The following is a 24,238-nucleotide window of genomic DNA, read 5'->3' as shown; positions in this document are numbered from 1 at the left end:
CGATATATGGCAGAGTGAACTGCTCCTGCGCGAGCAGACCTAACTGCACAGGCGCGAGATTTGAAATTGCGATGAGGAGGATGACGGAGGCGTCATCCCGTCAATCAAGGAAGGAGGCCGGCGATCAGAGGCAGGAGGGGGGAAACGGAGCAGAAAATGAGCCAGCCCCTGTGGCCCACAAAGGTAATTAGCATACCGAAGAGCCAAGTTTTCTAAAGTTATTTTTGGGGTATAAAGGGGAGTTAGGGTCAAGGTACACCTTCCTAGAATGCAGCCCAGGAGCTGCAGAAGGTGATTCTTTTCGTTTCATACAGAAAACTCTGGTGACAGGTTCCCTTTAATGGTGCTAGTAGACAGCCCCAGTTGTAGACCCTTTTAGAGAAACTGCAAGATGGTTTTGACTGGTATGCCATCCTCTAGTCTTTGGCCCTAAGCTAGTTAGAATTTTTTTCCGGGTTCTGCTATAAATCTTCGTTGTTACTGTCTTCCTACTTTTAAGTAAGATGGAAACCAGGTAAGATGAGAATCCTTTATTTCAAGTTCCACACTGTCCAAATGCAGACTTGGCCTCCTGAATATGCCAAACTTGACCCTGGAAGAGTAGATCCAGAAGTTCAGGTAATACCCATGGCTTGGTGACCAACATTAACCTTATCCACGACAACCAGGTCCTCTTATGCCAAAATGGTGCTATCAAGATCACACTCACTTGATCCACTTTGATTTTCCACAGGACTGCTGTAAATAACATCACTGGTGGGAAGGGGTAAGATTGAAGTGAAAACTGACCGGGAACGCATCCACCATAGGCGAATCTTCTCCTAGATCCAGCGAAAGGAACTTTCTCACTTTCCTGTTCTGTTTACAAACAGGTCTATGTGTAGAAGTCTCCTAAGGTCTACTATCTGATTAAAGACTGCCTGATTCAGAGATCTTTCACCCTGTTTTAGCTGATTGAGGCATAGGACGTCTGCTTTGCAGTTTTCTTTCCCGCTTATGTGCAGTGTTGTTAATGAAGAGAGATAGCTTTCTGCCATCTGAAAAATGTGATAGTTCACTGCGATTATATAGCTGGACCAGGTTCCCCCTTGATGTTTGATGTTGTCTGATAGGATTCTTAGGCCATGTGCACACAGTGCATTCTTTCATGTGTTTTTTTTTGGTGCAGATTTACCACAAATCTGCATGTCTCTCCTTATGCCAACAAAGTCAAATGAAACTTGTGTTGTGCACATGTTGCTTATTTTTTCTTTGCAGATTTGGTGCAGAAAATAATCTGCAGCATGTCAATTCTTGGTGTGTTTTCCCTGTGTTTTTCAGTCCTTCCACCATTTACTTAATGGATCCCATTAAGGTACAGGCTGCCCCTTGATTTGGTGCAACCAAGTAACCTTTAGGCTGTGTCCGCACTTTGCGCCGTCCTACTTGCAGTTCAAAACACACCCTCTGGCAGTAATTGATTTTGTCAAAGTTGCTTTTGACCACAAAACAGCACTAAAAACGCATGCGTATTTACCGCGTTTTATGCGCTTTTTACATGCTTTTCCATTGCGTTTTGAAAGATGCGTTTTGAACATAAAGACACTGCTAAATAAAGTTTAAACAGTCAAACACAATGAAAAAAGGTGGAAAAAAAGGAACACATATAAATATTGAAATGATAAAGAAAATAGTTATATTTCATAGAATTATAGCGGTTTTATACTATTTAGCAGTAAAATTGCATTAAATTTATGTTTTTCATTAATTTAATTGTCGGACTATGTGCGTGTGTGTGTGTGTGTAAAGGGACATATTATTCCATTATTGTGAAGTCAGAAAAGCATGCGTTTTGTTAGTCCAAAACATATTGTTTCTGCAGCAAAAAAGCAGGTTAAACGCTAGAATTTTGATATTTCTTGCTTTTTGCAACTTCTCATTGACTTCAATATTAGCAAAACGCAGCCCAAATGGCAAAAACAATTAACATGCTGCTTCTTTGAACGCATGTTTTTTGCCACAAATTATGCAAATGAAACGCAAAGTGCGGACAAGAAATCCCCATTTTCCATAGAGTTTGCTGGAAAATCAAAAATCATGCATTTTGGCATGAAAACTCTGCAGTTCAAAACAGACCTCAAAAGCAGCTGAAACGCAGGTGAAAACGGAAAGTGCGGACACAGCCTAAAGCATTGCAGAGGTTCTTAGGCTTAGCAAATTATTATCGGAAGTTCTTTAACAACTTGTTGGTCATAGTCAAGCCTTTTACTGATATGACCAAGAAGGACACACATTTCTCCTCCTGGTCTACGAAGGCTGTAAAGCCTTTTCTGCCATCAAGACAGTCTTCTCCAAGGCTCCCTGTAATACAGGCTCTGGTGTCCCAGCACTGTCCTGTCCTCCTCCCCTGGTGGGGACACCGGTACTGTCATCTTCCTGGCATCTCAGCAGTGGCTGCTCTGTCCCTGTTCCCTACCGCCAACTCCCTGGGGCTGTGCATGTCATGCAGGCCTCCTGGGAGCTCTCCTAGGGCATGCACATATGCACACACCCTTTCTTAAATGGCCAGTGCAACCTAACCCAGAAATGCTCTCAGCCTATCTTTGAGAGACACTAGATATTTAAGGCATCCTCCCCTTAAGGGAGGCGCCTGGCCAACATGGTACAGTATATACATTTCTAGTTGCCAGGTCCCTTGTACTGTATTACTTTGTGCTACATTACTAATTCCCGTCTACCAGTACCTGACGTAACCGCTGCTACAACTATCTGTACCAGCTGTGTCTGCCGAACCTGCTGCTGCAAATATGAGTAACAGCTGTATCTGCGGTATCCGCTGCTGAATTCATCCGGATCGGTCGTGCCTCCTGCTTCAGCGACTTTGACATTATATTGTCAGCGTCCATACCTGACACCAGCTGCCAAGGTACCAAAATCCCCTGGTGCTGCTCATGGCAAATACCTACTAGTGAAAGCTTATCCCCACCTCCTGTGATTTAGTGAAATCTCGGTATCCGTTCGGGTACGCTCCTCCAGGTCAGAGATCCTTTTCTTGGTCCAGTGAGTCCACTCCCCACTCGCAACCATAAGCGTTACAGTTTGCCCAGGCTATGGACTTCGCTTGCTCCAGTGCAGTCCTGCTTACCAGTCTGCAATAGGAGATGGTCCGGCAGCAAGAACAACAGAATCGGATTCTGACTCATCTGCAGTCACCTGTTTTCAAAGCTTTGTCTTCACCTTTCCCGGGACTGGCTGAAGCTTCTACTCTGTCAGCAATTTTGGTCCTCATCTGTCTTCTCCTCCATTGTTTGACGAGGATCCCTGACTATGCAGGGGATTCATAAATGAAAAACTCCTTGCACTTCAGAGTTTTGTCTTATTAGTTCACCTCAGACCGGACCAAAGTGGCCTTTATGAAGTCAAACCTACTGGCAAGGCTCTTGCCTTGATTAACCCACAGTGGGTGAGGAGTGATCCTATCATCCAGAACCTGCCCACCTTGTTGGAGGTGTTCCGCAAGGTGTAAGACGAGCCAGGTAAGTCTCCTAAGCGGCATCCTCGCTTCTTAGGCTATGTGCCCACGGGACCTTGTTTCTGCGGATTTTGCCGTGGAAAACCTGTAGATTTTTCTGGATTTTCCAGATAAATCCGCAGGTTTTAGCATGTACAGTCACTCCCCATGTTATCCTATGGGACATGAGGAGTGCTGTGTCCACGCTGCGGAAAGTGCGGCTGCCGACCATGCTGCGGATGTAGGCATCCGCATGTATAATTGCATGTCAATTATTCATGCGGAATTACCTGCAGATGTCCCGGCCCTCCGCTATGGAGATAAGAGGCTGGGGACGTCCGCAGGTAAGCCGCATGAATCTCCGCATGTTTCCCGCAGCTATTCCGCTGTAATCTAGCAGCTAAAAATAGCTGCGGACGCTGGCGAGCAGCTGCGAGAAACATGCGCTTGTACCTGCGGATACATCCGCAGGTACGAGCGCCCGTGGGCACATAGCCTTAGACTTCGCTGGGACATTCTTATGTTCTCTATAGAGTTGCTTACCAATAGGAGGAATGTTTGCCATGTCCTAAAAAAATTGAGGGACAATCAGCTATACGTTCGATTCGAGAAGTGCCTCTTTGAACAGATGTCCCTTCCCTTATTGGGCTACATAATATCTGAGACTGGCCTGAAGAGACCCAGAGAAGGTGTTGGTGGTTCTAAAGTGGTGATGGCCTGAAGGCAATTCAGCGATTAATTGGGTTTGCAATTTATTACAGCCAATTCATTCAGCAATTTTCTTCCCACATTCTTCCTATCTCAGACCTTACCTGTAAGGGGGCGAGTCCCAAGATGTAGACTACTGAAGATGAAAGTGGGTGTGTTTCCCTCAAGCAGGTCTTCTCATCAGCTTTCACGCTGCATAGACTGGAGATGAACAAACAATTTTTCTTGGGGGTGGATGCATCTTGCAAAATGGTAACTTCTGGTTTCTTTTCCAGAGCCTTCTCAGCTTCTGAGTGTAATTAGTCGATTGGTGACTGAGAATTATTGACAATCAAGATGGCTTTGGCGGAGCGGTGATACCTATTGGAGGGGGCGGTGCATCCTGTAGTCTTCTACGCCGACCACAAAAACTTGACCTACTTAGTCGGCTCAGAGACCGAGCCCACGTCAAACCCAATAGTCACTGTTCTTCGCCTGCTTTGTTCTACATTTGCAGCCAGCCGAAAAGAACGTCAAGGTAGATGCCCTCTCCAGATCCTTTTTGTCTGTCGACCAGGCAGAGGAGCCTCAATACATTATAGAGCCTTCCAAGATGCTCAAGTTGGCTTTAGTTGACGTGTTTCGAATTCCTCCCGGAAAGACGTTCATCACAGAAGCAAACAGGCAGCATGTTCTTTGGTGGGTAACGCCGGATAGAATAAGTCCATTTAGCTGGTCCACAAACAATATTGATTTATCCTGAAGAAGCCAGAAGGCTTTGAAACGTATAGAAATAAACAGCTTCTATCCACTGATGTGTCCTGGATCCTTCATATAGAGGTCTCTTCACGGCGGCGCAGAGTGGGCATGTGTTTACTCAACTGCTTTTCACAGATAAAACACATACTCATTATAGTCTGTGGGTTGTTCATGTGTAACAGACGTCACACCCGGGTAGCAGATGCAGGAAGCATTATTAGACCTAGACATAGGTGCCGAGCGGTGATGTGGCTTTTCTGTGGTGTTGTGCAGTTTTAGGTGTCACAGTGCTCCTACCTGGTTCCTGGCGCTCCAAACCCATTCCCTTCCCAGGCTCCATCTGTATGAGGTAGGAATAAGGCAGATCGCACCTTGGTATGAACAGTTCAAGCATTTTACTGGATAACATGATGAATTATATCTTCTTATTCATTTAGCCGTGACACTGGATCTCCAAACAGGCTTCGGTTAGTTGGCAACTGGACTGCTACTCTGCTGTAGGAAATCTATAACTGCGGTTTGGCCTTGCAGAGATGGGCTCTGAAAATACTGTCTGGAGAGGTACAGGACATTAGCCATCCTTGTAACCTGCTGATCACCTACAGCTCGGCTTGTCTCAACTCCCAACTCTCCCTGGTTACCATAGTGGCTATGAAGGATATTGATCAGACATCCTCCAATACAATCCCTTGCCAACACATATCACCACCTGCTGGTCTTCAGTGGTATAGCAACAACTTACATTTAAAATTTGACAATGACACTAGGCAATACGTCAAATCATAAATTATTCTCTGTACACACAAACTTTTGTAATGGTCCCTTCTGAATGATTACACATGTATCCAAAGGGTTTTTTGTAGATCAAGTATCCTCAAAAAAAGAGACATAACCGTTTTCAATCAAACTTACTAATGCAAGTCAATGGGTCTATTAAAAAAACAAAAAACAAAACTGGACAGCACACACAATGTTTTTACAATTTAATGGGTAGGAGAAGCTAGGATTTTTTTTTTTTGGTATAGTACAAAAATGGATGGTAAAAACAGACACCACAAACACGGATAAAAAAAAAATGTATGTCCTAGTAAAAAAAAAATGGACATCTGAGTGATGAATAATGATGAAGTTACCCTAAGGTGGCCCTTATATACTGTGATTTGGCATGCTTCTCTTCTGACCCTGCTGGACTATGGAGCATTAGGTCACATCTTGAGAAATAGGACCATTTCTAGTGTCAAAAGAATTAAGGAACATATTACAGGTTCACAAAAACAAGTTTTTTTTGTTTATTTTTATTAGAAATTATTTTACTGATTTCAGCAAAGAACATAGACGATTAAAATAGATTGCGTTTGAAAAGCATAATTCCTTCCCTTAACAATAGACGCTAATAACACAAATTAAGAAAAATAATATTAGCACAAAACACAATACAATACAATGAGTACATTTTTTCTTGGTACCAGCCCAAGTTCAAGGTACAAAAATTACATAGTTTAGCGTTGCTTTTTAATATTAAAAACTAAATATTAAGCAGGATAATGGGTACATGACAGTTTCATTAGAGGTTAATTAAATAGTATGGCATATAAATTGCTCCATACGTTATCTATGTATAGGACCTGTCTCATAGTGTGTTTTTCTCAAAGTGTAACAAAAACTACAATATGGTTGCGACGAGTGAAGGTAAATAGAAATTCATCTTATTTATACATTATCAAAAAATATAGCGAAAATCCATAGAAAAAGCATCATTCTATACTACCGATACTGTCACCTGCATGACAGTGATTATTAGTGTCGACCAATGTAACATGCACTGTCAGCCATCATGTCTGAGAAAAATAGAAAAATATCTAAACAGCATCCATCTTTGTATGTAAAACAGTTAATATGTTGGTCACAACTCTGGGTACCACGACTGTCTTAAAGGGGTTGTCCACTACTATGACAACCTCTTCTGATTACATGTTTCCCCCAGATAAAATTGAAAAAAAAAGCCTATAATCCCCTCCCATATAGGCAATGTTCCAGCGGTGCTCGTTCCCGGGGCTCACGTGAAATTGTGACGTCACAGGAGGTCCACGTCCAATCAGCGCCAGCTTCTGTCTCTTTTGGACCAAATGGGTTAATCAACAGGAAGCGAGCACTATGGCTGCCGCTCACTTCCTGCCGATTGCTCGTTTGGTCCGAACAGGGAGAGACAGAAGCCGGCGCTTATTGGATATGGCGCTCGCAAAATGTGACGTCAGCCTCAGGGGAATGGAACTGGTACGGGAGGCCAGTATAGGCTTTTTTTTATATTTTACCTAGAGGAAATATGTGGAATCAGAAGGCGCTGTCTTAGTAGTGGACAACCCCTTTAAGAACAGGGCCTCATTTTGTACTATGGGGTATGAAGAGATGGTTGCACCTACTCCGCTTTCTCAATTTACTTCTATGGGAGTTGGGAAAGTGTCCCACCAAAATCATGACTGGTGGCAAATATATACATCATGGACTTAATTTTGCCTTCATTTAAGTCTAAGGCAGAATTAAAATTTGGAGGTTTCTTGTTTTCAGAGACCAGTGCATTGTGAGATCTTAGAGGATACTGTGTGGTCTGTAAGTTCACATGTCAGCACAGTAGCATTAGACCCGCCATCTGTTTCCAAGGCAAAAGCAGCCAGGCATATACATAAAGACTATATACTCAATATCATCACAGTAACCAATCAGAATGCTACTTTTATTTTCTAACTTGCCCTGGAATCTGAGCTGGTTGCCATGGGCACCGCATGTTTTACATTATTTATACATTGGGCTTGTGTTCTTTAATGGGCCATGAAATTCCCAAGTGGATATTTCTATTACTGGCTTCTGTTATCAGGGGTTTAAGTTATATAATTAAACTTCTGAACCTTCTAACCTGCCATTAAAGGGTTTATCCGGTGAAGATCACCTCTGTATCAGGAAGAAGCTGGGCCGATGACGATACAATCCCATACCCCTGCAGATCGTACAAGCATCTCAGCAGTTAAGTAGGATCATAAAATCATCGGCATGGCTCACCATTAATGCAGAAGTAGGCATTAGTTGTCTAAAGTTGGCCATATACATAAGCTAGCTGACAGACGGATATTCGTCAACAGACAACTATCCCTTCTGAAGCCCATACACATGACCTTTCGGCTCAGCAGAGCGTCCATGCCTTCACAATGGTGAGAGGAGAAAGCTGATGTCAGACTTATCTCCTATGAAAAGAACAAAAAAAAATTAAGGGTTGAAAATCCAACTACCTGATCCTGAGGCTCCCATACACATTAGATAGTTGGCCGGTTCTGCTGACTTTCAACTAATGTGTACGCGGGCCTTAACAAGTCATTCCCGTCACCATGCACCTCTGATACGACAAACTTTTAAAAAGCCATGAAATTAAGTGACTTTTCAATAAATATGGGTCAGTCACCCATGATTTTTTTATGCCAATTTTTATCTAGCTTAGAAAATCCAGAATCCTCATCTTTGGCGGAGTGGTGAGAGGCTATAAAGTTGGGTCTTGTCCTGTACTACAAAGATAGCCATTGATTTGAATAGGTACAGTGTATTGCTGCATGTGTCCTGTGGTGGCGCTGCAGGGAAACTGAACACTTCTAGGACTTCCCTCTGATTTAAGTTGATCACTGGGGGGTGCTAAAGGTGGGGTCCCTCTATGAGCAGCTAATTTTAAAGGGATAAAACAGATGCATCCATTAACGGGAGTTGCCTGCTTTAGAAAATCCATATTTATATGCTATATTAGAGGATTTTGAGTTAATAGTGGGGGATGTTAAGGATGCCCATTTCCACAGCAGAGAGTAGTAGATTGATTTCCTTTATCTTTTATAACACACGTGTTAAAGGGGCATTAGTACCCAATTCACGGGGATTAGTGATGAGTGGGCACCACCATGCTCGGGTGCTCGTAACGAGCAGTTGGACACTAGGATGGGCTCGACTCATGTACCGAGTATAATGGATGTCAATGGGGAACATTTTTCCCGGAAGATCTTCCATAATATCCATTGTTACCAGTACCGAGCATGGTAGTGCCCGCTCATCACTAATAGGGATCCTTACTCACAAACCTTCTACTGCAACTATATTGAGCATCTCTCGCTGGAGAACCCAGAATATTCCTATATATTATATGGACAGCTCACAAATTTCAATGCAGACTGTGTAATACTTTGTTTGCCCTGTGGTGGCGCTGCAGGGAAATTGAACACCTGATGATTCTCCTAAAATTAGATCTGAGAAATAAAGAAAACAATCCCTTTAATAAATCTGCAGCACTAAGTCAATGGTTTGCCATGGTGCCATTATGTAACCGCAGTGCCAATCTGGTCTATATTATAGCAACTACCAGGCGTCTTGTGTAAATACACCTGTGTTAAACATTAATAAGGTTACAATGACAATTATCAATTTCTCACTCAGCAAGTATCACAATCAACAGACTGGCCGGAAAGAACAAGGCGATCTGACATAATGCAAAATGCTATTTTTCTGTGTGTGTCGTATCCACATGGAGAGAACAGACCGGCCATTACCCCTGTGGTCTTCACAAATTGCACTACGTTCCTACTACATTAATACAATGTACAGAATTCAGCAGAATTGGACACGACATTTCTACTCTTGTTCTTTTGTGCTGGATTCAATAAAAAGTTATGAGCCGCAGATGCTACATGTTACTCTGTGACATTGCACTAATTTAATTCTAGGAATTTATATTGTGTATCACGCTGCCCTCTAATTTCTAAAAAATTTGGCAGGAGATCTAATGTGTATGCTGGGGTCTAACAACAGTTCTGTAATGGTGGATGCTGAGAACTGCAACATATCCAATCTATTACTCCTCCAGGAGGTAAGCAGTGTCGAATGTCTGAAATAAATATGCTTGGCCAAGCAGCGCCATCATGTTTATGGTGGATTCAGGCGATATAACAATTGTCTGACTGCTTTTATATGTCTATGGCCAGGCATAAGCCTCATTCAGACATCCATATTTCACAGATAGAACAAATACCCATTAACGTCTATAGGGTTGTTTTGCAAGCCAAGCGTTCGCCCCAAAAAAATCAAGCAGACATGTCTGAAAATTTCCCATAAAAGTCTACTAGGCCATTAAAATCAGACAGCACACATAGTCATCTGAGTGTTGCCCGATTTTAAGAGAAGTTTTGTCTTACGAAAAAAATCACTGATGGTAAAAACTGAAAAAACAGTGATGAAAATATGATCCAAAACACTGATAACAAAAGTGGACATCTGAAGGAGGCCTTATTAGGATATTGAAAAAGAAATATGTACTGCTTCATGTCATCGGTGGAGGCGCTGCAAGACAATTGAGTACATACTGTACATCTACAGATGGGAAAGTCAACTTGCCGGATCCTGGTCAAGTGGCCACATGAGTATTCAGTGGCTGCCGGACGGGGCCTCCATGATCCTCTTCCTACCTGCCATTATACCCGGCACCTCTTCTGATTAGCAGGCCCAGAGTATGGGTTACATTGTAACAACGATGCTGGGCCTGTGACTACACATCAGAAGAGGCACCGGAAATCTCAGCAGGTAGGAGACAGTTCACAGGGCTCCCGAGCATCAATTCTCTCATCTTTCCTGTCTAAATTTATTTAGTAAAGATGATCTCAGAAAATCCTGAAACTGGACATTAAAAGATCAGCTTATAATCAGGAGAACCAGTTCAGATCCGGTAAAAAAAAAAAAAAAAAAAAAGTCTTCTTTATTTATCAAAAAAGGTGCATACAGCTGTTTCACGTATAATCACGCTTCTACAGGACCTGTAGAAGCGTGACTATACGCGAAACAGCTGCTGTCCTGGGAGGACCTGCACCCGGTCTTAACCCTGCACTTTTTATGCACTTTTTTGATAAATAAAGAAGAAGTTTTTTTTACCGATCTGAACTGGATTGTGCGTTTTTTTCATTATTCTTTTCCTGGCTACCTTCTCTCTTTTCAACATGCACCTAGGACCGGTGAACACAATGGGATCTCCGTGACTTGTCCAGTTTCCCTCGGACAATTTGTAAGGCTAGTCGTGGCGGTGCAGAACCGTTTCTTTTCTCTCCAACTCATAATCAGGAGACCCAAATAGGACTACCTCTAAGTATTAATACAAAGAGATTAAAAAAAAAAAAAAAAGTGTAGAACAGAAAATACTAGCAGAGGTCAGACACCACCTAAAAGTGGTAAAATCACATTACTTAAAATATGCACACAGGAGGAACATGTGGCCATATGAGAGTGATACTTCCCTTTAAGAGGTAACTAAATGTCAAGAACACGCTTATGTGCTGAAACAATTTAGGCCTTTCCCTTATATTCTGATGTGCCCTCTCCCCTCCTGCCCTATGACTGCCACTGACAGCCTGAACGAGGAGACTTATGTCCCTTATTACCCTGGCTGATGGGCCATGGCTAGAAGATTTTACATTTTCAGTATGCCCCACACGTTGCAGTTTTCAAGTGGCCTTTATCGTCTGTAAAATAAAGTGAAATGAGTGACAAAATTTGCAGCGGATTCCCTACAGATCTGCAACAAATTCCAGAATAAAAATTTTAGCCAAGTCTGAACATGTACCAACGAGCCCTATACCGGTGTCAGTTGAACATGATATCAGCCTCTGGATTTAGACATGGATTGTTTCATTCACTGGATAGCAAGCAGAAAATGAAAAAAAACATGAATAAAAAATAAAATCACATAGGTGGTTGGTTGCCTTTATGATAACATCCAGCATAAAAATCCTAAAAGGTTCAGATTAACTAATCGTTTCTTATTCTGTTGGGGCTCAATGTCCTCCTAGAGGACAAACATGGAAACCATGAGTTATACTGCGAGATAGCATAAGGGTAGAGGGTGAAGTCACAGATTCTGTACACGACTAGGAGTCGTAGGCAATAAAATGATGGACGGTATATATACAACATTTTCCCTTTAGAGTAGATATAGTCTGTGCAAAGCTTGTAGCGGAGGAAGCGTACACACTGTGTGCATAGTGGTATTCAGTCCGGAGGAGGCTCGACCGCCATAAAGTCCTGTATACTGGTGCGTCTGGTCAACAGCATCTGTGATCGGCCTCTGATGATTGTCTTCGAAGCTTGAATCCCTTCACAACAGCAGCGCTGGCATTACCGGAGGGTATCCGTTTACCTAAACGGGTAAGGAAGAGGATAATTACAGCTGCACCATTTGTGATGTCTCTTTACGTCAAATTTTCCACTACCAACACGTGGACAGAAAATACGGTCACGTGAACATAGTCTAATAGTGGTCTCAAGCCTCGGTCTCTCCAACAGTGTGGAAACTACAACTCTTGGGGCTTACAGGGCATGCAGGGAGTTTACTTTCCTAACAGATCAAGCTCGCAGAATAGAAATGACCAAGATACTGATAGTTGGAAATCATTAGGTCCTATCCACCGCCCTTTATTAGCACTGGATTATCCATCACCTCTATAATAAATGTAAACCATTTCCCTGCTCCAATAAATTTTACATATGGGTCATTCCGTGTCAAGTGGACCAGTGGTCCCCACTCGACGTTCTCCGATTTTGCTGAAAATTTATAAGGATGTACATGTATGTTTGAAAAGAGGTTCTGTAAATTTTTAGGGCCAGATCTCAAATATATTGGGCACTGTTGACCTTTCACTGGAGGCACCCCCCAAGCCTGCGGCTTCAGCTAAGAGGATTTTGCAAACTTTGGCACATAGCCATTAGAGTTCTATACTGGCTATGATGCTGAAATTTGGCATACTAGCTCAACTTTTGCTGCTAAACGCGATAAAATTATTACCGGCTATGACAAAACAATATTTCGGCCGCAATTTTGTGTCAAAGTAGCTTGCAAAACGCCTCGCATAAAATTTATGCCAAACTTTGCCCATATATAACTCAAGACCAAAAACCAATAGGAACTGGTGCTTTACCCTGTACAACAAACATCTTCATGACTTTGCATTGCTGCAATATCACGGTCAAAGCATATGTATTTGTGGAAATATTCATACCCACATATGATGAAAAACTTTAAAAAAACGAATTTTACCTATTTTTAGGTCAAATTTCCCAAAAAGGGTACCCCTAAAATATATTAATTCTGTTATCATTTGAAAGAGCACATTTTTCTCTACAAGGATCATTGGGGGTTTTTTTGGAGTCTCTGCATTTAAGAAAAGAAAAATGCCACTGAACATGGTGTTATTTATTAATACGCAATGAATGCTAACTGCACTATTCAAACCATTGCGTTGGTCCATGGTGGTTATACCACAACCAATTCCCTAAGAATTGGTATTATAATCCTATTAAGAATTGTAATAATGCTGTCTTTCGAGAATTGGCAGCCCCATCGCCTAAGAGCCATGGCCGATAGCCGTGCAAGGCAAGTCGCGGGTGGTCTCTTTATCGCAGGTTCCAAAGCCTGAGGGTGGGTGTCTTTGCCTAGGATCCCAAGCCTAATATTGGGTATCTTTTGTTGGTTCCCAAGCCATAATGTTCAGTCTAAGTAAGTGGTCTGGAATTGTTGCTGAATTTGCAATGAAAGATGAAGGGTCATTTGACACCCTTGTTGCAGTCCACACTTTCTTAACAGTAATTGTGGCGTATCTCAAGACTCTCATCAATGGGATTCATCATATCTACTACTTCAGTGATGGATCTGAAGCCCAGTACAAAAATTTCAAAAATTTTCTCAACTTGTGCCACCACAATGCTGATTTCAATATCAGAGCTGAATGGAATTTTTTTGGTACCAGTCATGGAAAGTCACCCTGTGATGGGATTGGAGGGACAGCAAAGAGGTTGGCAGCTCGTGCCAGTCTTCAACGCCCAACTGAAAACCAAATACTGACCCCGGTGGATTTATTCAACTTTTGCAACGAGCAACTGCATGGAATCAAGTTTTTTTTTGTTCCAAAAGAAAAAATTGACGAAATACGGGTAGTTCAAGAGGAAAGGTTCAAAGATGGACATACAATTGCTGGAACAAGAGAAAATCACCAGTTTGTGCCAATTGATGACAAAAAGATTCGCATTTCAAGGGTGTCAAATGACCCTTCATCTTTCATTGCCCATGTAGATGGATCTGTCAGATCAGAAATGCCTTTTGTGCCAATTGCAAACCTCCAGCCAGGGCAATTCATTGCCTGCATTTACGATAGGAACTGGTGGATTGGAAATATTTCTGAAATTTCAGTCGACGACCATGATGCATTAATACATTTTATGCATCCTCATGGACCAGCTAGCTTCTGTCACTGGCCTGTGAGAAATGATACATGCTGGATTCCAGAGCAGTCGATCATTGCAATAATTCCAGCACCAGCTGCAACAGCAATGGGCCGACAATACAGCTTCTCTGAATCGATTATGTTGCAAATTCAGCAACAATTCCAGACCACTTACTTAGACTGAACATTATGGCTTGGGAACCAACAAAAGATACCCAATATTAGGCTTGGGATCCTAGGCAAAGACACCCACCCTCAGGCTTTGGAACCTGCGATAAAGAGACCACCCGCTACTTGCCTTGCACGGCTATCGGCCATGGCTCCTAGGCGATGGGGCTGCCAATTCTCGAAAGACAGCATTATTACAATTCTTAATAGGATTATAATACCAATTCTTAGGGAATTGGTTGTGGTATAACCACCATGGACCAACGCAAGGGTTTGAATAGTGCAGTTAGCATTCATTGCGTATTAATAAATAACACCATGTTCAGTGGCATTTTTCTTTTCTTAAATGGAGAGACTCCAAAAAAAACCCCAATGATCCTTGTAGAGAAAAATGTGCTCTTTCTAATGATATCAGAATTAATATATTTTAGGGGTACCCTTTTTCGGAAATTTGACCTAAAAATAGGTAAAATTCGTTTTTTTTAAGTTTTTCATCATATGTGGGTGTGAATATTTCCACAAATATATATGCTTTGACCGTGATATTGCAGCAATGCAAAGTCATGAAGATGTTTGTTGTACAGGGTAAAGCACCAGTTCCTATTGGTTTTTGGTCTTGAGTTATATATGGGCAAAGTTTGGCATAAATTTTATGCGAGGCGTTTTGCAACCTACTTTGACACAAAATTGCGGCCGAAATATTGTTTTGTAATAGCCGGTAATAATTTTATTGCGTTTAGCAGCAAAAGTTGAGCTAGTATGCCAAATTTCAGCATCATAGCCAGTATAGAACTCTAATGGCTATGTGCCAAAGTTTGCAAAATCCTCTTAGCTGAAGCCGCAGGCTTGGGGGGGCCTCCAGTGAAAGGTCAACAGTGCCCAATATATTTGAGATCTGGCCCTAAAAATTTACAGAACCTCTTTTCAAACATACATGTACATCCTTATAAATTTTCAGCAAAATCGGAGAACGTCGAGTGGGGACGATTTTTAAAACTGGTCCACTTGACACGGAATGACCCATATATACAGTGCCTACAAGTAGTATTCAACCCCCTGCAGATTTAGCAGGTTTGATAAGATGCAAATAAGTTAGAGCCTGCAAACCTCAAACAAGAGCAGGATTTATTAACAGATGCATAAATCTTACAAACCAACAAGTTATGTTGCTCAGTTAAATTTTAATAAATTTTCAACATAAAAGTGTGGGTCAATTATTATTCAACCCCTAGGTTTAATATTTTGTGGAATAACCCTTGTTTGCAATTACCGCTAATAAATCGTCTTTTATAAGACCTGATCAGGCCAGCACAGGTCTCTGGAGTTATCTTGGCCCACTCCTCCATGCAGATCTTCTCCAAGTTATCTACAGTTAGGTCCAGAAATATTTGGACAGTGACACGAGTTTTGTTATTTTAGCTGTTTACAAAAACATGTTCAGAAATACAATTATATATATATATATATATATATATATATATATATATAATATGGGCTGAAAGTGCACACTCCCAGCTGCAATACGAGAGTTTTCACATCCAAATCGGAGAAAGGGTTTAGGAATCATAGCTCTGTAATGCATAGCCTCCTCTTTTTCAAGGGACCAAAAGTAATTGTACAAGGGACTCTAAGGGCTGCAATTAACTCTGAAGGCGTCTCCCTCGTTAACCTGTAATCAATGAAGTAGTTAAAAGGTCTGGGGTTGATTACAGGTGTGTGGTTTTGCATTTGGAAGCTGTTGCTGTGACCAGACAACATGCGGTCTAAGGAACTCTCAATCGAGGTGAAGCAGAACATCCTGAGGCTGAAAAAAAAAGAAAAAATCCATCAGAGAGATAGCAGACATGCTTGGAGTAGCAAAATCAACAGTCGGGTTCATTCTGAGAAAAAAAGGAATTGACTGGTGAGCTTGGAAACTCAAAAAGGCCTGGGCGCCCACGGATGACAACAGTGGTGGATGATCGCCACATACTTTCTTTGGTGAAGAACCCGTTCACAACATCAACTGAAGTCCAGAACACTCTCAGTGAAGTAGGTGTATCTGTCTCTAAGTCAACAGTAAAGAGAAGACTCCATGAAAGTAAATATAAAGGGTTCACATCTAGATGCAAACCATTCATCAATTCCAAAAATATAGACAGGCCAGAGTTAAATTTGCTGAAAAACACCTCATGAAGCCAGCTCAGTTCTGGAAAAGTATTCTATGGACAGATGAGACAAAGATCAACCTGTACCAGAATGATGGGAAGAAAAAAGTTTGGAGAAGAAAGGGAACGGCACATGATCCAAGGCACACCACATCCTCTGTAAAACATGGTGGAGGCAACGTGATGGCATGGGCATGCATGGCTTTCAATGGCACTGGGTCACTTGTGTTTATTGATGACATAACAGCAGACAAGAGTAGCCGGATGAATTCTGAAGTGTACCGGGATATACTTTCAGCCCAGATTCAGCCAAATGCCGCAAAGTTGATCGGACGGCGCTTCATAGTACAGATGGACAATGACCCCAAGCATACAGCCAAAGCTACCCAGGAGTTCATGAGTGCAAAAAAGTGGAACATTCTGCAATGGCCAAGTCAATCACCAGATCTTAACCCAATTGAGCATGCATTTCACTTGCTCAAATCCAGACTTAAGACGGAAAGACCCACAAACAAGCAAGACCTGAAGGCTGCGGCTGTAAAGGCCTGGCAAAGCATTAAGAAGGAGGAAACCCAGCGTTTGGTGATGTCCATGGGTTCCAGACTTAAGGCAGTGATGGCCTCCAAAGGATTCGCAACAAAATATTGAAAATAAAAATATTTTGTTTGGGTTTGGTTTATTTGTCCAATTACTTTGGACCTCCTAAAATGCGGAGTGTTTGTAAAGAAATGTGTACAATTCCTACAATTTCTATCAGATATTTTTGTTCAAACCTTCAAATTAAACGTTACAATCTGCACTTGAATTCTGTTGTAGAGGTTTCATTTCAAATCCAATGTGGTGGCATGCAGAGCCCAACTCGCGAAAATTGTATCACTGTCCAAATATTTCTGGACCTAACTGTAGGTTCTTTGGGTGTCTCATGTGGACCTTAATCTTGAGCTCCTTCCACAAGTTTTCAATTGGGTTAAGGTCAGGAGACTGACTAGGCCACTGCAACACCTTGATTTTTTCCCTCTTGAACCAGGCCTTGGTTTTCTTGGCTGTGTGCTTTGGGTCGTTGTCTTGTTGGAAGATGAAATGACGACCCATCTTAAGATCCTTGATGGAGGAGCGGAGGTTCTTGGCCAAAATCTCCAGGTAGGCCGTGCTATCCATCTTCCCATGGATGCGGACAAGATGGCCAGGCCCCTTGGCTGAGAAACAGCCCCACAGCATGATGCTGCCACCACCATGCTTGACTGTAGGGATGGTATTCTTGGGATCGTATGCAGTGCCATCCAGTCTCCAAACGTCACGTGTGTGGTTGGCACCAAAGATCTCGATCTTGGTCTCATCAGACCAGAGAACCTTGAACCAGTCTGTCTCAGAGTCCTCCAAGTGATCATGAGCAAACTGTAGACGAGCCTTGACATGACGCTTTGAAAGTAAAAAGGTACCTTAGGGGCTCGTCTGGAACGTAGACCATTGCGGTGGAGTACGTTACTTATGGTATTGACTGAAACCAATGTCCCCACTGCCATGAGATCTTCCCGGAGCTCCTTCCTTGTTGTCCTTGGGTTAGCCTTGACTCTTCGGACAAGCCTGGCCTCGGCACGGGTGGAAACTTTCAAAGGCTGTCCAGGCCGTGGAAGGCTAACAGTAGTTCCATAAGCCTTCCACTTCCGGATGATGCTCCCAACAGTGGAGACAGGTAGGCCCAACTCCTTGGAAAGGGTTTTGTACCCCTTGCCAGCCTTTTGACCCTCCACGATCTTGTCTCTGATGGCCTTGGAATGCTCCTTTGTCTTTCCCATGTTGACCAAGTATGAGTGCTGTTCACAAGTTTGTGGAGGGTCTTAATTAGTCAGAAAAGGCTGGAAAAAGAGGTAATTAATCCAAACATGTGAAGCTCATTGTTCTTTGTGCCTGAAATATTTCTTAATACTTTAGGGGAACCAAGCAGAATTCTTGTGGTTTGAGGGGTTGAATAATAAATGACCCTCTGAATAAACTTTTCACAATTTAAAAGAAAAAAAAAAAAGAAAGAAATAACATTCTTTTTTGCTGCAGTGCATTTCACACTTCCAGGCTGATCTACAATCCAAATGTCACAATGCCAAGTTTATTCCGAATGTGTAAACCTGCTAAATCTGCAGGGGGTTGAATACTACTTGTAGGCACTGTATAATATTAACAAAGAAAAAACTTATTGTTCAAAGTCAGTTTTCTTATGTAGAATATATAATTATTTTTTTTTTTAACAATACTGAAATGTTGCAGTTTTCACTTCTGAACCTCATAAAAGACTCACACGTCCTGTTTTGTGGACATCCCTTTCCAGTAGAATTGTTATCATCACAGGCAGGATCATTATGACAGATAACACCTCTATATACATTAGATAACATCGGATATGCCATTCACATTGGGCGATAGCCATAGCTCCTTCTCTGCACAATGACCTCTGCAGAGGTCACAGAGCATGCTCACAACACTCTACAGAAGTCAATGAACAAATCCAGGACATATGGTTTCCTTTGGTCCATGTAGCTGCTGTAAAGCATATCTTCAAATAATGTAATTGTAGCACTGGTAATATGGCAGCACCAATCATCATGTATAATAAATACTGTGGAACCTCGGATTACGAGCAACCCAGTTTGCGAGTATTTCGCTATACGAGCAAAGCTTGCTGTAAATTTGTAACTCAGTTTACGAGCAAGCTTTGCCGTATAGAGCAAATACTCACTGCACACACTTCCGGTTCCGTACTTTAAACAGAGCTCTGACCCACTCTTGCAGTCAGCACAAACATGCACAAACACAGATTATGCTCACCTAACCTTCCATTCCCTCGCCGGCCTCCTGGTTCTACTAGTTCACCGGATGTATCGGGTAACCATCACGACAATAGAGGAACTTCCGCTGTCAGCCGCTTCTCAAAGGAAACGCGCTGGCCAATCAGAGGCAAGCGGCTCCTGCCTTTGATGTCAGCGCTCTGGCAGCGGAAGTTCTTCTGGTTACCTGATACACATCCTGTACCGACAAACTACAAGAACCATGAGGCCGGCGAGCAAACGGAAGGTAAGGTGAGCATAATATATGTGTGTGTGTGTGTTTTTGAGTGTGGAATTGCACAATAGGGGACCAGGATGGGACATTGAACAAGTTGTGGAACGAAATTGTCTGAGCTTCCATTATTTCCTATGGGAAATTTTACTTTGCTAGCCGAGTAACTTGGTTTACAAGCACACTCCCAGAACGGATTATTCTCGTAAACCAAGGTTCCACTGTAGAAAGAAAGGAATAAAAAAAATAAAAAAATAATAATAATACGTATCATTATCTGGTTGTAATTAGATAGAAAAAAAAAATGTTGCATTTCCTTTAAGATACAGTAGATAGAAATTTGCAAAATGATGTTTTTTTAAAAATCTACGACAGATTTGTTTATGCAGCTCCTACGCAAATCTATGTGCACTAGACTGAGTTACTGATGTATTGTTCCGGTCTACGAACAAACCAAAAGAGTAACCCTGCAATCATTTATTACTCCTTTGCTTTTTCCTAACCTTCTCCACCGCACTATAGAGGCATCTGTGGTCACAGTAGATTTTCGTATACTCTGGTAGAGACTTCCAAACTGCACTTTTTAATTGTACAGACAAATCAGAGTGATAAACAAAGGGAGAAAATAAATGGCACACAGGCCGGTTATTGAGATAGTGGGCATTCCCTCTAAAGCATGCCCTAAGCTCTGAACCTGCAGCTCCTCAAGCTAAAGGGGGTATATTCCATAACATAGGTCAGAAATGGTTGAAAGATGCGGGTCCCACTTCTGTACCGGCCACTATCCCCAGAAAGAAATTCTCCATCGTCTTGCTACCTCAGGTGTGATATTGGATCTCCACATTGAGCGATATGCACATCTTATATCAGAAACTCACCCATTCTCCTAGCTACTTACTGATTTCTAAGAAGAGCTCATTGATGTTAATGGCATTCTTGGCACTTGTCTCCACAAACACACCATTAATAGAGTCAGAATAATCCTTGGCATCTTTTTCCAGCACTTCTCTAAAAGAAATGGACAAGAAAGAATACATTTGGTTACTGGCATAGTCTTGTTTAAGGAGGGATACAGAGCAATATGTCATTGGAAGGGGAATGATCCCAGGTACCCCCAATGCGAAGCATAAAAGAAGGGAATTTTGTTTACTTACCGTAAATTCCTTTTCTTCTAGCTCTAATTGGGAGACCCAGACAATTGGGTGTATAGCTACTGCCTCCGGAGGCCACACAAAGTATTACACTTAAAAGTGTAAGGCCCCTCCCCTTCTGCCTATACACCCCCCGTGGGATCACGGGCTCCTCAGTTTTAGTGCAAAAGCAAGAAGGAGGAAAGCCAATAAACTGGTTTAAGCAAATTCAATCCGAAGGAATATCGGAGAACTGAAACCATTCAACATGAACAACATGTGTATACAAAAAAACAGGGGCGGGTGCTGGGTCTCCCAATTAGAGCTAGAAGAAAAGGAATTTACGGTAAGTAAACAAAATTCCCTTCTTTGTCGCTCTATTGGGAGACCCAGACAATTGGGATGTCCAAAAGCAATCCCTGGGTGGGTAAAATAATACCTCGTAATAGAGCCGTAAAACGGCCCCTTTCTACAGGTGGGCAACCGCCGCCTGAAGGACTCGTCTGCCTATGCTGGCATCCGCCGAAGCATAGGTATGCACCTGACAGTGTTTCGTGAAAGTGTGGAGGCTGGACCAGGTATCCGCCTGACACACAAGCTGAGCCGTAGCCTGGTGCCTCAAGCCCAGGACGCATCCACCGCTCTGGTAGAATGGACCTTCAGCCCTGAGGGAACCGTAAGCCCAGCAGAACGATAAGCTAGAGAATTGGTTCCTTGAACCACCGAGCCAGTCTTGATTTGGAAGCCTGTAACCCTTTACGCTGGCTAGCGACAAGGACAAGAGTGCTTCCGAGCGGCGCAGGGACGCCGTACGATCGATGAAGAGTCTGAGTGCTCTCACCAGATCTAATCAAGTGCAAATCCTTTTCACATTGGTGAAGTGGATGAAGACAAACAGAGGGTACGGATACCCTGATTGAGATGAAAGGGGGGATTCCACCTTAGGGAGAAATTCCGGAACCGGACGCAGAACCCCTTGACCTGGTGAGACACCGGGAAGGGGACTTTTCACGACAATGCTGCCCCGACAGACACTCTCCGAAGTGAAGTGACTGCTCCTAGGAAAACCACTTTCTGCGAAAGGCGTAATAGAGAAAAATCTCTCATAGGCTCGAATGGTGGTTTCTGCAGAACCATCAGCACCCTGTTCAAATCACAGGGTTCTAACAGTCGTTTGTAAGGAAGGACTAAGCGGCAAACCCCCTGCAGGAACGTGCGTACCTGAGGTAGTCTTGCTAGGCGCTTCTGAAAAAAATACAGAGAGCGCTGAGATTTGTCCGTTAAGGGAACCGAGCGACAACCTTTTTTCCAACCGAATTGCAGGAAGGAAAGAAAGTAGGCAAGGTAATTGGCCAGGGAGAAACTCCCTGAGCAGAGGACCAAGATAAGAATATCTTCCACGTTCTGTGGTAGATCTTGGCAGATGTGTGTTTTCTGGCCTGTCTCATAGTGGTAATGACCCCTTGAGATAACCCTGCAGATGCTAGGATCCAGGACTCAATGGCCACTCCATCAGGTTGAGGGTTGCAGAATTCTGAAGGAAAAAACGACCCTTGAGACAGCAAGTCTGGTCGGTCTGATAGTTCCCCCGGTTGGCCTACCGTGAGACGCCACAGATCCGGGTACCACGACCTCGTTGGCCATTTTGGAGCGACGAGGATGGCGCGGCGGCAGTCGGACCTGATCTTGCGTAACACTCTGGGCAACAGTGCCAGAGGTGGGAACGCATAAGGGAGTTGAAACTGCGACCAATCCTGAACGAAGGCGTCTGCCGCCAAAGCTCTGTGATCGTGAGACCGCGCCATGAATGCCGGGACCTTGTTGTTGTGCTGAGACGCCATTAGGTCGACGTCCGGCATCCCCCAGCGGCAACAGATCTCCTGAAACACGTCCGGGTGAAGGGACCATTCCCCTGCATCCATGCCCTGGCGACTGAGAAAGTCTGCTTCCCAGTTTTCTACGCTCGGGATGTGAACTGCGGATATGGTGGGTGCTGTGGCTTCCACCCACAGCAGAATCCGCCGGACTTCCTGGAAGGCTTGCCGACTGCGTGTCCCACCTTGGTGGTTGATGTAAGCCACCGCTGTGGAGTTGTCCGACTGAATTCGGATCTGCCTGCCTTCCAGCCACTGTTGGAACGCTTTTAGGGCAAGATACACTGCCCTGATCTCCAGAACATTGATCTGAAGTGAGGACTCTTACTGAGTCCACGTACCCTGAGCCCTGTGGTGGAGAAAGATCGCTCCCCACCCTGACAGACTCGCGTCCGTCGTGACCACCGCCCAGGATGGGGTTAGGCAAGATTTCCCTTTCGATAATGAGGTGGGAAGAAGCCACCACCTGAAGGGAAGCTTTGGTTGCTTGAGAGAGGTAGACGTTCCTGTCTATGGACGTCGGCATCCTGTCCCACTTGCGTAGGATGTCCCATTGAAGAGGACGCAGGTGAAACTGCGCGAAAGGGACTGCTTCTATTGCTGCCACCATCTTCCCCAGGAAGTGCATGAGGCGCCTCAAGGGGTGTGACCGACCTTGAAGGAGTGATTGTACCCCTGTCTGTAGTGACCGTTGTTTGTCCAGCGGAAGCTTCACTATCGCTGGAAGAGTAAGAAACTCCATGCCAAGATATGTCAGCGATAGGACCGGTGTCAGATTTGACTTTGGAAAATTGATGATCCACCCGAAACTCTGGAGAATCTCCAGAGTAACGTTGAGGCTGTGTTGGCATGCCTCTTGAGAGGGTGCCTTGACCAGCAGATCGTCTAAGTAGGGTATCACTGAGTGACCCTGAGAGTGGAGGACCGCAACTACTGTAGCCATGACCTTGGTGAAAACCCTTGGGTCTGTCGCCAGGCCGAACGGCAGTGCCGCGAACTGAAGGTGTTCGTCTCCTATGGCGAAGCGCAGGAAGCGCTGATGCTCTGGAGCAATTGGTACGTGGAGATAAGCATCCTGATATCGATCGATGCTAGGAAATCTCCTTGGAACATTGAGGCGATGACGGAGCGGAGGGATTCCATCCGGAACCGCCTGGTCCTTACGTGTTTGTTGAATAGTTTTAGGTCCAAAACAGGACAGAAGGACCCGTCCTTCTTTGGAACCACAAACAGGTTGGAGTAGAAACCGTGACCCTGTTGCTGAAGAGGAACCGGGACCACCACTCCTTCTGCCTTCAGAATGCCCACCGCCTGCAGCAGAGCCTTGGCTCGCTCGGGAGGCGGAGATGTTCTGAAGAATCGAGTCGGAGGACGAGAGCTGAACTCTATCCTGTAACCGTGAGACAAAATGTCTCTCACCCAACGGTCTTTTACTTGTGGCAGCCAGGTGTCGCAAAAGCGGGAGAGCCTGCCACCGACCGAGGATGCGGTGTGAGGAGGCCGTAAGTCATGAGGAAGCCGCCTTGGTAGCGGCGCCTCCGGCGGTCTTTTTAGGGCGTGATTTAGACCGCCACGCGTCGGAGTTCCTCTGATCCTTCTGAGGCCTTTTGGACGAGGAGAATTGGACCTGCCTGCTCCCCGCAAGGAC

General features: G+C 43.7%; 1 protein-coding gene across 1 annotated transcript in view; it reads right to left on the bottom strand.

Moving 5' to 3' along the window:
* Nucleotides 1–6,234: 6,234 nt before the first annotated feature.
* Nucleotides 6,235–24,238, bottom strand: part of RAB22A (RAB22A, member RAS oncogene family) — a 54,549-nt gene continuing 36,545 nt past the window's right edge. The window contains exons 6-7 of the mRNA XM_075350354.1: nucleotides 20,485–20,594; nucleotides 6,235–12,140 (exon numbers count right to left, since the gene is read on the bottom strand). Coding sequence (XP_075206469.1) covers nucleotides 12,046–12,140; nucleotides 20,485–20,594 — 205 coding nt within the window. The 3' untranslated portion in view covers nucleotides 6,235–12,045. The remainder of the gene's footprint in view (nucleotides 12,141–20,484; nucleotides 20,595–24,238) is intronic.

Source organism: Anomaloglossus baeobatrachus, chromosome 5 (assembly GCF_048569485.1).
Source record: "Anomaloglossus baeobatrachus isolate aAnoBae1 chromosome 5, aAnoBae1.hap1, whole genome shotgun sequence".
Classification (NCBI taxonomy): Eukaryota; Metazoa; Chordata; class Amphibia; order Anura; family Aromobatidae; genus Anomaloglossus; species Anomaloglossus baeobatrachus.
Note: the sequence above shows the minus strand (reverse complement) of the source record. Positions and strands in the feature narration are given on the sequence as shown.